The sequence below is a fragment of the Panthera tigris genome, chromosome B4 (genome assembly GCF_018350195.1).
Source record: "Panthera tigris isolate Pti1 chromosome B4, P.tigris_Pti1_mat1.1, whole genome shotgun sequence".
Taxonomy (NCBI): Eukaryota; Metazoa; Chordata; class Mammalia; order Carnivora; family Felidae; genus Panthera; species Panthera tigris.
In genome coordinates this window covers 59,784,450-59,798,002 of record NC_056666.1, presented here as the reverse complement: position 1 = coordinate 59,798,002, position 13,553 = coordinate 59,784,450, and the positions used below count along the sequence as shown (strand labels likewise).

General features: G+C 36.1%; 1 protein-coding gene across 1 annotated transcript in view; it reads right to left on the bottom strand.

The window, feature by feature from the left end:
- Positions 1-13,553, bottom strand: part of STK38L (serine/threonine kinase 38 like) — an 82,611-nt gene continuing 69,058 nt past the window's right edge. The window contains exons 6-14 of the mRNA XM_042992004.1: positions 11,771-11,894; positions 9,729-9,883; positions 9,264-9,366; positions 9,025-9,086; positions 6,581-6,698; positions 6,032-6,155; positions 4,510-4,605; positions 1,162-1,253; positions 1-1,057 (exon numbers count right to left, since the gene is read on the bottom strand). Coding sequence (XP_042847938.1) covers positions 930-1,057; positions 1,162-1,253; positions 4,510-4,605; positions 6,032-6,155; positions 6,581-6,698; positions 9,025-9,086; positions 9,264-9,366; positions 9,729-9,883; positions 11,771-11,894 — 1,002 coding nt within the window. The 3' untranslated portion in view covers positions 1-929. The remainder of the gene's footprint in view (positions 1,058-1,161; positions 1,254-4,509; positions 4,606-6,031; positions 6,156-6,580; positions 6,699-9,024; positions 9,087-9,263; positions 9,367-9,728; positions 9,884-11,770; positions 11,895-13,553) is intronic.

The window sequence follows — 13,553 nt, the reverse complement described above, 5'->3', positions numbered from 1 at the left end:
TTGACATTTAAAAAAATAGTTTAATAAAAATACACCAGTTCTACAAGCAGCCTTCATGGTCGTTTCTTAAATTCAACTCACCATAATCAAATCAAAATAATGCCATGTCCTCTTGTTAAAAAAGAAGTCCTTTTGTCACAAGAAAAGCAACTTTACATTTCATATAATACAGTACATCTCCCTATGAATATACAGACTACGTATATAAAGGTCATCAGTATTTCTGAATGCAAAGTAAATATATTAGTGGAGTGCTTGAGTGAAGGTGTTAAACTTCCTCCTTCTTATAAACCTGTCACTCCCAACTGTGGAGTTTGTGAAATAACATGATGATAAAGTCTATTTTTTAAAGAACCAGTGTATTTCCTTTCTAAAATTTCTTAAGACCATTACAGAAATTGTCTTCAGATATATTCATTCTACATATGTCCAAACCAATAGGGCAAGTATTTGAACACCAACTATGAAAGATGGCTTTTTTTTGTGATTATCTAGACCCATAAGATTTGCAGTAGAACAGCGATACTGCGGTGCTACCTACAGGTTAGCCTACGCTGCTTTGAATGATATGTTTCTCCTGAATCGATTAGAGGTGTTACAGTACAAAAGCCACAGCACACACAGGCAGAATGGACCTTAATACGCATGTAGGCAGTGCAGTTACAGAGGGATGTACGTTTCTTTTATTCCAGTACCTTCATATAATAAAGTTAACAAAAATAATAAAATATTAAAAAAAAAAAAAAAGCCAGCTGGCACTGCCAACCAATTCCTGTAGTAGTCTCAGAAATCCTAATCCTGTAGAATTTCCTCTTGTGCTCAGAAGCACCACTGTCCGGGAGTATTTCAGTGTCTTGTTATCTACGCCAAGCAAGCCTGGTGATGCAGCTACCTGAGTTCTCTTGGTTGTGGGCGAATGTGATCTGCGTTCATAATTTCCCCGCTTTCATGTAGGTGGGGATAGAGCCACGCTGAGTCAACCCTTCAAACCTTTTATAGGTATAATTGAGAAAAACCCAGTCTTTGGATTTGTAGTCCGGTTCTGTGGTGTTTGGCACTAGAAAGATAGGAAAATTAACCAAGAGCAAAGGAATTTCATTAGTGAAAATGGCAGCATCTTCATCAACTGTTATCAGTGTTAGTTGTGTTACAGTATCTTACCTGGTTGTAAAATATCAGATTCAGGAAAGTCATCAAAATTTGAAGTATCATCAATGCTTTTGATTTCTATAGGGATTGCTGCTGGCCTTTCCCTATAAAAAAGTATCAAGTAGCATGGTAAATTTTCCTGAACTCTTGATTTTCCAAAAAATAACTCTACTTGCAAATTCTGCATGCTATTCTGTAGCTATCAGAAGAGCCAAGGAAATTTATCGTGGCCTTGAACACTGTTAAGTGGATTTCATAGTTGAGTATGGTATTTTATTAAAACATTACCATTTACTTGGAGTTTCATTTCTTTGTACCCAGACTTTCTCATGCTGTTTTTTTATTTAAGTAGAAAAATAAGAGGTAAAGAAAGGGAAAGTTAGAACAGAAGAGATTTTGTCCAAATGATTTTATAATTGTATAAAGTATGCTGGACATTGTGGGTACTGGATTCTAAGTAATTCAGAAACAGGATTCTTCTAGTAGAGGACCCACACATTAAAAGTCATGTGTAGAGGGGGGCACCTGGCTGGCTCAGTCAGTGGAGCATGTGACTCTTGATCTTGGGGTCATGAGTTTGAACCCCACACTGGGTGTAAAGATTATTTTTAAAAAAAGATATTTGGGGGGAAAAAAAGCACTTTTGGGAAATTAAGAGGCTCATAAGGTCAAAGGACTAGACATGTGTGATGAAATCTAAATCCAAAACCATATAAATTTTAAGGGAATCAAGGACATCAGGTTAAAAAAAATTAGTCATGAAAATGCCTTATCATGATAAAAATGTTTAAGTACAGAAATAGCTAAATGAAGCTATCCATTTCTATTGGAAATATCCATTTCTATTTTTTTCAACAAACACTTGACTCGATGTATTAGGTGCTAAGTTAACAAAGCCTATTATGTAAAAATATATTTTTCCCAGAATCATTCTAAGTTATTCATAGTTAATGTGGTAAATTAATAAATTTATATTAGTTTAGTGAAAAGAACCATAGACTTTGGTGTCCTAATCTCTTGTCATTAACTAGCTGCGTGACCTTAGACAGACAAGTCCCTGCTCTACAACTATTTCCTTACTGTCAAGGTAAGAGATTGGACTAGTGGTCTCTAAGTGTCCTTCCAACTGTAAAAAGGGGGGAATCCTACTTCTGTTCAGTGAGATGAGGTAGGCACAGAATAATGCGGCACAGCAGTGAAGAAGAAGAACCAGGACTCCTAAATCAAACTACCTTGGTCCAACTCTGGTTAGGAAATTCTTGCTAGATTATTTATTACCTGTGGCACCGAAGGCAAATTACCTCTCCATGCCTTAGTTTCCTCAGTTGTAAAATAGACATGATAATAATAGTACCTATTTTATAAGATTTACTATGAGGATAAGATTAAAAGTGCACAAAAATTAACAACTCAGAAAACAACAGATGCTGGTGAGGATGTGGAGAAACAGGAACCCTCCTGCACCGTTGGTGGGAATGCAAACTGGTGCAGCTGCTCCGGAAAACAGAGTGGAGGTTCCTCAAAAAATTAAAAATAGAACTACCCTACGACCAAGCAACAGCACTACTAGGAATTTACCCAAGGGATACAGGAGTGCTGATGCATAGGGGCACTTGTACCCCAATGTTTATAGCAGCACTTTCAACAATAGCCAAAGTATGGAAAGAACCTAAATGTCCATCAACTGATGAATGAATAAAGAAGATGTGGTTTATATATACAATGGAATACTACTTGCCAATGAGAAAGAATGAAATCCTGCCATTTGTAGCAATGTGGATGGAACCAGAGGGTATTATGCTAAGTAAAATAAGTCAGTTAGAGAAAGACAGATATCATGTTTTCACTCATATGTGGAACTTAAGAAACTTAACAGAAGACCATGGGGGAAGGGAAGGGAGACAAAATAGTTACAAACAGAGAGGGAGGGAGGCAAACCATAAGAGACTCTTAAATACAGAGAACAAACCGAGGGTTATGGGGGGTGGGGGAGGCGGGGAAAATGGTGATGGGCACTGAGGAGGGCACTTGTTGGGATGAGCACTGGGTGTTGTCTGTAAGTGATGAATCATGGGAATCTACCCCAAAACCAAGAACACACTTTACACACTGTATGTTATCCAACTTGACAATAAATTATATTAAAAAAAAAAAAAAGATTAAAAAAGCACAAAAGTACTTAGAATAGTGCTGGACATACAATAAGTGATCAAAAACCACTAGTTATTATTACAGTTATTATGCCTAGCACATTGTAGGAGTTCCAGCGAAGATCTGCCTGAAGTGACACAGAAGCTGTCTTAAAAGATGAAAAGGAGCTGGCCAGGCAGGGCAGGAGTAGGGACAGGAACAGGGAAGAGAGAAGAGCATTTCAGTAGAATGAAGTGCAACTGACAAAGCCCTGAGGTGGGAGGAGTGGGAAACAGCACACTAGATGCCACTGCTACAGATGAGGAAAGAGCCACACCCCACAGTCCTGAAAGCAGTTAAGGATCCTGAATTTTATTCTAAGTGCAAAGGGAAGGAAGAGAACAGCACGATCAGATTTATGTTCTTAAATTGTCACTGTGTGGAGAACAGTCCAGAACTACTGAAGGTGGTTTGGCCATTAATTGAATAAAGACCAATGCTCACAATGAACAACTTCAAGCAAATTCTTTTTTTTTTTTTTTTTTTAACGTTTGTTTATTTTTGAGAGAGAGAGAGAGAGAGAGAGCACAAGTTGGGGAGGGGCAAAGAGAGGGAGACACAGAATCCGAAGCAGGCTCCAGGCTCTGAGCTGTCAGCACAGAGCCCGACACGGGTCTCGAACCCACCAATGGTGAGATCGTGACCTGAGCCGAAGTCAGATGCTTAACCAACTGAGCCATCCAGATGCCCCTACTACAAGCAAATTCTTACAAGTTACTTGTTTCATTTCACTTTTGCCCACAATGTTTAAAAAAGGCACTGTATCTTCTTATAACTTCATAAAGAAAATGGTATATTAGAGAGAGGTACAGTATACAGTGTGATGTAATAGGACAAAAATGAGGGGTTGTAGTGTGAAATATAAATACGTCTCTGTTGTGCTAACATCAGCCTGTATCACGTAACTCTGAATACAAAAGTTGAAACAGATGCACAATATGTGGTTTTCCCCTTAAAGTGGACATTAGCTAAAATGAGTCATTTAGCTATCATCAGGAAAGTCTCACCCCATATAACCCAGAAAACACTGATTTAACAACATTATAACCGTGTTACCTCTTGTATTTAATCTAGTAGAACCAAAGACAAATTGATTGCTAAATCCAGTAAAAAAAAAAACCAAAACCCGTTTTTACTAAGACCTCTCCCACTCACAGCCTATGAACATACCTGATGTGCCCCCAGTCTACACCTTCAAAAAAAGGATGACCTTTTATTTCTTCAACTCCACTATTTCCAATTCTGTTTTCAGAATCAATACAAAATCTAGAAAATGGAAACAGAGAAATGATGGTATGCAAATTACATCTAAAGTACTCTATTTGCATTTTTTCAAACACTTATTTTTCTTCTCAGTTTACTGAAGTTAGCTGTTTATTGTGGGAAATGTGGGAGAAAATAGAAATCCTCTGTAATTGCACCGTACAGAGATAACTTACTGTAAACAGTGTGAAACCATTTCCTTTTAGTCTTTTATTACGATTTTTAAAATATGTTAGTATAGTAGTCACTGTTTTAGGGCTATATATTTTCACTTAATATACTGAGAAAACTTCCCAAAACTATTAAATATTCTTTCTTGACTTCATTTTCTAAAATTTGCATATAGAAATATTACACTCTATGTAGCCGGTCCACTATTATTGAATACTTCGGTGGTTTTCAAGTTTTCATTACTAAAAACCTATCATGATAAACATATTCTACCTAAATCTTTACACACATCATCTGCACAAGCAAAATTCTTAGAATTACTGGGTCAAAGCTCATATACAGTTTAAAGATTTTTTTTTTATAATATGCTGTCAATTAGCTGTTGTCATAGGTTGTCCCAATTTATATTCCTTGGAGCCATTCACAACAGTACCAAATACTTCATCTTAGTTGAGAAACAGAATGAAATCCTTTGCTTAGAAACAATTTCCTACATAGACTCATGATATAAAGTAGCAATTTTCTTCCCCTTTTCTCTTTAATGAGATAGCGTCACTGCATTCCAACAGGAGTGACCTTTGAAACAATACAAGTCTTCTTCCCTCCTTTTTTTTTTTTTTTTTTAAGTTTATTTATTTATTTTGAGAGAGGGAATGAGCATGTACTGGGAGGGGCAGAGAGAGAGAGAGGGAGAGAGAATCCCCAGCAGGATCCGTGCTCTCAGCGTAGAGCTCAACTCAGGGCTCAACCATGACCTGAGCCAAAACCAAGTTAACCTACTGAGCCACCCAGGCCCCCCACCCCCTTCCATCTTCTTAACTCTTACTGTTTTTGCTGCATGCTTCCTTTTAATTGTTTGCAGTTTTTTTTTTTTAATTTTTTTTTTTTAACGTTTATTTATTTTTGAGACACAGAGAGACACAGCATGAACGGGGGAGGGGCAGAGAGAGAGGGAGACACAGAATCGGAAGCAGGCTCCAGGCTCTGAGCCATCAGCCCAGAGCCTGACGCGGGGCTCAAACTCGCGGACCGCGAGATCGTGACCTGAGCTGAAGTCGGACGCTCAACCGACTGAGCCACCCAGGCGCCCCAATTGTTTGCAGTTTTAAAAAAAAACACCATTTCTTTATTGATCTCTTTGACTGTATAGATCAACGGTGATCCTTTTCTTCCCACAAAAGTAAAATGAGATTTAATCTTTTAGGTACCTGTGATGATTTAAACTATGACAAACTCCTCTAAGGAATTAACCACTAACCTAAGAATTAAGTCCTTGGCTTTCTCAGATATAGGAACCTCTGGAGGAAATACCAAAGTTTCTTTCCAGTTCATCACTTTTCTATATGTTTCTTGAGGAGTTTCAGAGCAGAAAGGTGGATATCCTACATATCAGAGAAAACAAAAGTTTTATCAGCTTTTATTATCAAATATTCTATACCTACTACATATGTGCCACAAGAAACACAACAGTCCTAAGTGCTCTATTCAATAGTAAAAAATGTCCCCATTCATCAATTTGTAATCAAATTGCTAATAAAGGCAATAAAATAAAGGATTTAAAGCACTGCCCCCTTTACCTGAAAGGCCATGCAGATATAATTTTGATACAGGGGAATTCTGGTTACATACCCTCTTCCTGAATCCCTACAGAGCTCAGTGGTATTTATCGTGTATTTAACATTGGGGGATGTAAAAAATTGGTTTCAAAGAGTTCAGATATTTTAGCCCATGATATCAGCAGTATGTTTAATCAGGGGCACTCACAGAAATTTATACAGTATGTACATAAGCAGATGGTAAAACATACCTATTAGCATTTCATACATAATCACTCCCAAAGACCACCAGTCACACAATTTGTTGTAACCAGTCTGCATAAATACTTCTGGAGCAATGTAATCTGGTGTCCCAACTGTGGAATATGCCTGCAAAGGAAGAGCTTATCAAACCAGCACACTTAAGTATTTTTTGAAAGATCTGAGAATGGCTCACTACTGGAAAAAGCAATATATACAGAAGTTAATTTTTCATTTAATACTTGTTTTGCATGTTTATCATGTAGAAAGCTTAGTGATAGGAACCAAGCCAGATAATATGTTATTTAAGATAGACTTCTGCCCTCCCAAGAAGCTCAATGAAGTTATTTATATATTTAGCCATAAATCCTGTGGAAATTAGTAAAGGGAGAGAAAGGGAGAGCTCACTAAAGCAGACTTGGGATACTAGAAGGGGGAGCTATACTACCCGCTGTCAATTACAGATCCCATCAGAAGAATCCTCAATCACAGCCCTAACAGTGAAGAGAGGATACTACATCTCCTATGAGAAAACTTGCCCTGCAACTCCGCCAAGGAGAAACCTTCACCACCTTGAACTCTTGCTCTTTTCCAATGGACTTTTGCTCAAAACAACCCCTTCCAAATCCTCGTCCTTCTCTTAAAATACCATTCCTTTTCTTTGCTGGACTGGCCAATGGTTTCGCCATAGCTTGTATGTCTCAAATTGCAATTCTCTGTTATTCTCAAATAATCCATTTTTGCTGGTAAAGTAATTGTTTTATTTTTAAGGTTAAAATCCATTTCAAAAAGAATAAGGAGGTTGAGCCCAGTGGGCCTGGGTTCCCCACTCACTGCTGATGTGTTCTCAAGCAAGTTATTCAACCTGTCTGAGCCTCAGCTTCTGCTTACAGAAAATGGGAGTAATAATACCTGTCCTAACTCCATTGATAGGAGGACGAAACAAGAAAAGGAGTGTGCTTTGTAAAGTGCAACCAGCTACATATATAAAACATCCAGTCTTTTCATTATAAACCTAATTCCAGGGCATTTCATTCTTAATTCATATAAAATGTTACAAAGACAATTTCTTTAAGGCAGTAGTTCTCAACTAAGGGCAGAATGCTAGGGACTATTTGAAAACATGTGACAGCAGATTTCATCATTCCAATGACCTGATGGGGGTGCTGACTGGCATTTAGTTGGAAGGGGGCAGCAGAGAGGGGTTGGGGAGGGGATGGGAGGGTAGGATACAGGATTTAAAGAATTTCCTGCCCCAAATACTGAGTCCCCTCTACTTCTCCCTTGGTAAATAAACATTGATAGAAGTCATGATGATGGCCATGAGAATTATAAAACATGTACAGCAGTAATCACCTGTGAACGCTCTGTAAGTAGAATTCCCACCATATTTTTAAGCACTATTCATTTTTCCCCTTAAAAGTAGGAAATACTGCAATTCTTCTCTCAGTTGTAAAATCTGATCTGAAAGCGGCACATTTAAAAGTAGAAGGAAGTTTTTGTGATTAATTCACAGCTCCAAATATTAAAAAAAAAAATTTTTTTTTAAAGCTTTTAAAAACACTGAAATGCTTTTACAAACACAGAAAACTTGCAATTAACTACGTGGGCCAATGATAGAATGAGCTCAATCATACACAGGTCATTTTACTGGTTTGAGAGGGTATCAGACCTTTCAGTCTATTTGCCTTACCCAATACTCAGAGAAAATACTGAATTAGTTTCCTTGTCATCATTGGGTTGAATTTAACAAATATTTACAGAGTGTCTATATGGGCAGGCATTGTATAAGAAATCAGGAAAACAAAGTCAAAAGGCACATTCCTAACCCTGAGAATGTTTATGGACCTAGTTAATAGCATAAAGGGAAAGAGGAAAGGGCACAAACAATTCTTATATTTGCTAAGTAATAAAGGAGAAATAGTTTGGGTAAACACAGTTTTATCCAACTTCCATTAAAAAAAGTATTGGAGTTTATCTGTAGTAAAGTCTGCTCTCTAATTTTATTTTATCTGCTTTATTGCAATACTGTTAACATGCCAAACTTCCTATTTACTTTATCTATAAAGAAGTTCTTAGAGACACACAATCACCTTACTTATGCTAATTGATATGTTATTTCAGAACAAGTATGAAAAATGGAAAACACAAGGCATTCACTACAATCACACTCATGTCAGTGAGTTTTATATAAAGTGCTAATTACTAGTAAACAGATGACTTAACAAGAGATATGAGCCATAAAATAAAGTTAAATCACAGAGTTAAAATTAGCAGTCACTTTAAGGGCAAGGCAATGCTACAGAGAAACTAAGAGAACTACGTGATTCCAGAAGAAGCTCTATCATTGCTACAAAGTAAGTGCTAATCATTGTGAAGATATAAAATGATCCAGTGAAACCCCAGTGAAATTTGAGGACTAGGGCAACCTTTCTTAAAGACATGTCTGACTTACCAGTTGTCTCCTGTTCTTCTTCCATGTTTCTGCTTTCCTCTTGGAGTTCATGTTCTGAAATGCTAATGTCAACAAGAGAGAATTGTAATCATGAGGGAAAAACTCTACCAAAAAAACAAATTCAAACATATACAAGTAAAATACATTGGTTTAAGGAGTGAGGGGAGAGAGAGAAGTTTTAGTTCTTAACAACCAGCTACACTATGTTAACCTGAAAAAAAAAAAAAAATCAAACTTACAGAAGTCACTTGGCGGGTTGTGTGTAAGGTTTCTGTAGAATTCAGTCCTATGAGCTTTCTTTAATCCCGTGCATAAACCAAAATCAGATAATTTTACATGACCCTAAAAAAAAAATAACTAGTAAAATCAAGATTATATTAACTTTGAAAGAAAGCCTTATTATAAATTTTTCTTTTAAATGCAATCATTATAAACATTTTTAGCTTAAAATTCATATAGGTGATATGTAAAATTAAAAATATTTGATGATGATGATTTTTAAAAGTAGAAAATGTTAGAAGATAAAGATAGCCATACTCCCTTGATGTCATTTCACTCCGGAGTCCTGTCCTATTACATCATTCTATGACATCACACAGTTGAGTGATGACTAAATTGTAGTTGCCCATTTCCAATCACAAAATCAGCTCTATTACTCCACAAAATAATTAGCAACCCAATATTTCACCAGTTTATTCACATGCCTTGGCATCCAATAAAAGGTTGTCTGGTTTAATATCCCGATGGATGAAACCCAACTGGTGGATTGCATCTATTGCCAGAACAGTCTCTGAAATGTAGAACTGTGTTTCCTCTTCTGTCAAGGTATCTTTTTTCATTAGCAATGTCATCATGTCACCTAAATAAAGAAAAATAAGTATCATGTATTAGAAACACCTCAAGCTTTCTCCGCATCTCTACAACCTATGCCTGATTTTCACATTTTATGACCCACCCAGTATATCTCCAACCGTTTCTAGGGCCAAGTAAAAAAAGTTACATTGCATTAGCAAAAGTTTCACGACATCTAATGATTTTAAGGTAGAAAGTATGTGAAGTCAAATCAGAGCAGAGATGATCATGAAGTGATATCCTCCACTCAACATCCAGAATAGGATAATATGCTAAACTATGAAAATGAATCAGAGTAAGCACGCCAGAAATGGGATGTATTCTTTCAAATTGAAGTTCCAAAAATATTCAGCGCTCTTCAGTCCAGCAAAAATAGAACATCATCCCACTAAAAGACACTCTTTTATTTTCCAGGAATTTTTTCTTTAAAAGGGGACAAAGAACAAACAATAGTGAATTTACAATTCAGAAATGACAACTGTTAATATTTTTCACGATAGTTCAAGTCTTTTAAAAAACAACAACAAACATGTGGAAGTGTTCTTCATCCTCCATATCCCGTTTTATTCCCCTTTCCCTTTTTGTTGAGTAACCATGATCATGGATTTGGTTTGGTGGGTAACATTCTAGCTTATTTTTAAAATATGTTTTCATATATATATATATGAAATATATATATATATGAAATATATATATATGAAATATATATATATGAAATATATATATATGAAATATATATATATGAAATATATATATATGAAATATATATATTGATGTATGAATTTACGGCCTTTTACATATTTTTTTAATTACATAAATGGTACATGTAATTCCACAGCTGGCTTTATTACTCCACTGTTTCCGACATTTTCTTATTGAAACGAATAGAGCTCCTGACTTTTAACAACTGTAAAATAATTCATCACCTAATCATGCCATATTTATTCAGTCTACTAATGGTCATTTATTTTGTGTGCAGCTTTTCACTGTCACAACAATGCTGCAACGAACATCTTTCACAAATCTGTTGTGCACATGTCAGGGAGAATCTCCAGGGAATACACTGGTTGTAGAATTGCCGGATTGTAGGACACATGCACTTTTCACTTCACTGGTATCTACAAACTGCTCTCCAGAAGAGTTAGAGATTAATTTACGTGGAAGAGAGGCCAGTTTCTCCCACAGCCTCATCAGACTTTTAATGTTTTTACTAATCAGATGAGTGTGAAATGGTATCTCATTCTTGTTTTAATTTGCATTTCCCTAATATGAGCAGAGTTGAATACTTTCCTATATACTTATAGACTAGCCTGAGTTTCCCTTCTGTATGTTGTCTATCATTTGCCCATTGGGTTTTGGGTTGTCTTTTTCTTTCTTTTTTTTTTTTTTTTTGTTTTAGTTTATTTTCTTTATTTTAAGAGAGAGAGCACGAGCAAAGGAGGGGCAGAGAGAGGAGAGAGAGAATCCCAAGCAGGCTGACAGTGTGGAGCCTGACGCTGGGCTCAAGCTTCAAACCATGAGATCACGACCTGAGCGGAAATCAAGAGTCAGACGCCCAACCGACTCACCCACCCAGGCGCCCTGGTCTTTTTCCTTAGTGACTTTATTGTTCTTAACTCTAGACTTGTAACAATCTAACTAATTATATACTGTAAACCCAGAATGGTAGTATATAAAATGGTAGTATTTAAAATTTAAAAAGGATTTATCATTCTTTCAAAATAATCTGATTTGTGGTAAAAATTAGATTATGGGAGGAACTAGAGGAAAACCATGACTGCCTTTGTAAAACCTCACAGCTAGGAATGTAACAGCGAACCTAATCGACAGGATAATAATTACATATAAAGATGTGCTTGCGTCAGTCTGTCATTGGTATCATGTTTGCTTTTACCTCCGGGGAGAAATTCCATGATCAGATAAAGGTTCCTCTTATCTTGAAAACTGTAAAACATCTTCACCACCCAGGCACCATCTGCTTCTACCAAAATATCTCTCTCTGCTCGGATATGGGCCACCTAGATGAATGTATTTTGAAAAAATAATTGCAACACATCATACATTTTTCCAGTTCACCTCTTACAATCATCCATCCAGTTCCTTAATGGTTGTGAAGGGAAGCGGGAGTTGTAGAAAAGATTTGAAATACATACGCATGTTCATAATCTCATTACATATGGAGAACCTCCAGAAACAGTTTATTTTAGCTTTTATCTTTAGGCCTGGAAAAGGGGAATCCACAAGTTCATTATAGGAAGCTGAGGCCTCTGAGGTAGAAAAATGATTAGTCCAAAAACTTTCCAACCAGAATCCCCATTTGCCAAGGATCTTGGCTTTGTCATACACATTTCAGGCCCTGGCCTGACTTTTACAAGTTAAAAGTAGTAAGCAATGCTTTACAGATTGGTAAGACAAAGTCATGGTCCTCAGCAAACTAGTTTTAACTGTTATTGGTCAAAGAAAGGGCCTTTTGTGGTGGTTAAACATTTGGTCATTTTTTTTGTAACAAGTAGACACATTTATAATAATTTTGTATGATTTTGCTAACTATAATAACTTTATGTTATTTTGTTAATTAAAAAACCTCTAGAATATCTATAAACATGATATACAGCAAATTAGTGTAACCTTTGGGGGTTTTGCTACTGACTTGTCAGACACACAATTACTAGGGACACTTCTATGTGAACATTTTATAGTCTGAAAAATTTTATAAACGGTAATTTGTTGGGTTGGTATAATCAATTTTCAGATGCTTTTGCATTAATATATTTATACATTCTTTTCAAAGATCAACAATAATATTTGATTTTATCCTTTTGCTATTCCCATTGTGCATTATTATGAATTCTGGCCCAAAGCACATGAGAACCCAAATTTCATAAATCTTTGCATGATAATGAAATATGATCTGCTTAAAATGTCATATTTGGGATTACTGTATTTATTACCTGGTGCAATAAATGCTCTGAGGGCAAAGCATAGGAACAACAGTTGAAAACTAAGAACCTGTTTTCTGGCATCAAAAACCCTTACAACCTCTCTGGATTATGTTTCATAAAGTGAAAAATGGTATCAAAATTCTTACCCATTGCCTTTTACTAAGCATTTCTAGGTTAGTAAAGGAAAAACCTCAAACCTTTGATGCTGCATCTATGGTGCTGTCAGGAAAAACTACATCATAAACTTGGCTTGATTATTTTTAAATGCTTTAAAGTCAGATTACAGGATGTTTTCACAATGGTCCTGTTTTCAAATAATAGGAAGTTATCACACATAGTAATCTGGTACCACAATATCAGGGAGATAATGTGCTACTAAATTTTGTGGACTGGTTAGTATTAAAGTAAATGTAATAAAAACTTAAAGTAATGACCTTTTAGAATTGAGTGGGAAAAGGTCTTCTAAAATGAAATTCAGTGGTGGCAAAGGCAGATTAATTTACAGGGGGGGAAAACAATAACACAATGCAAAATAGACTGGATGTTTGGGCTCTGGTGGGATTTTCCCTGCATAGGAATGAAAAATGGTCAGAAGCTCTTAAATCTCTGGCAAAATATTCAAGATTGGTGCTATCCAATAGAAATACACTGCAAGCCACATATATAATTTAAAGATTTCTAGTGGCCACATAAAAAGTAAAAAAGAAACGGGAAATTTTTTTATTTAAAAAAAAT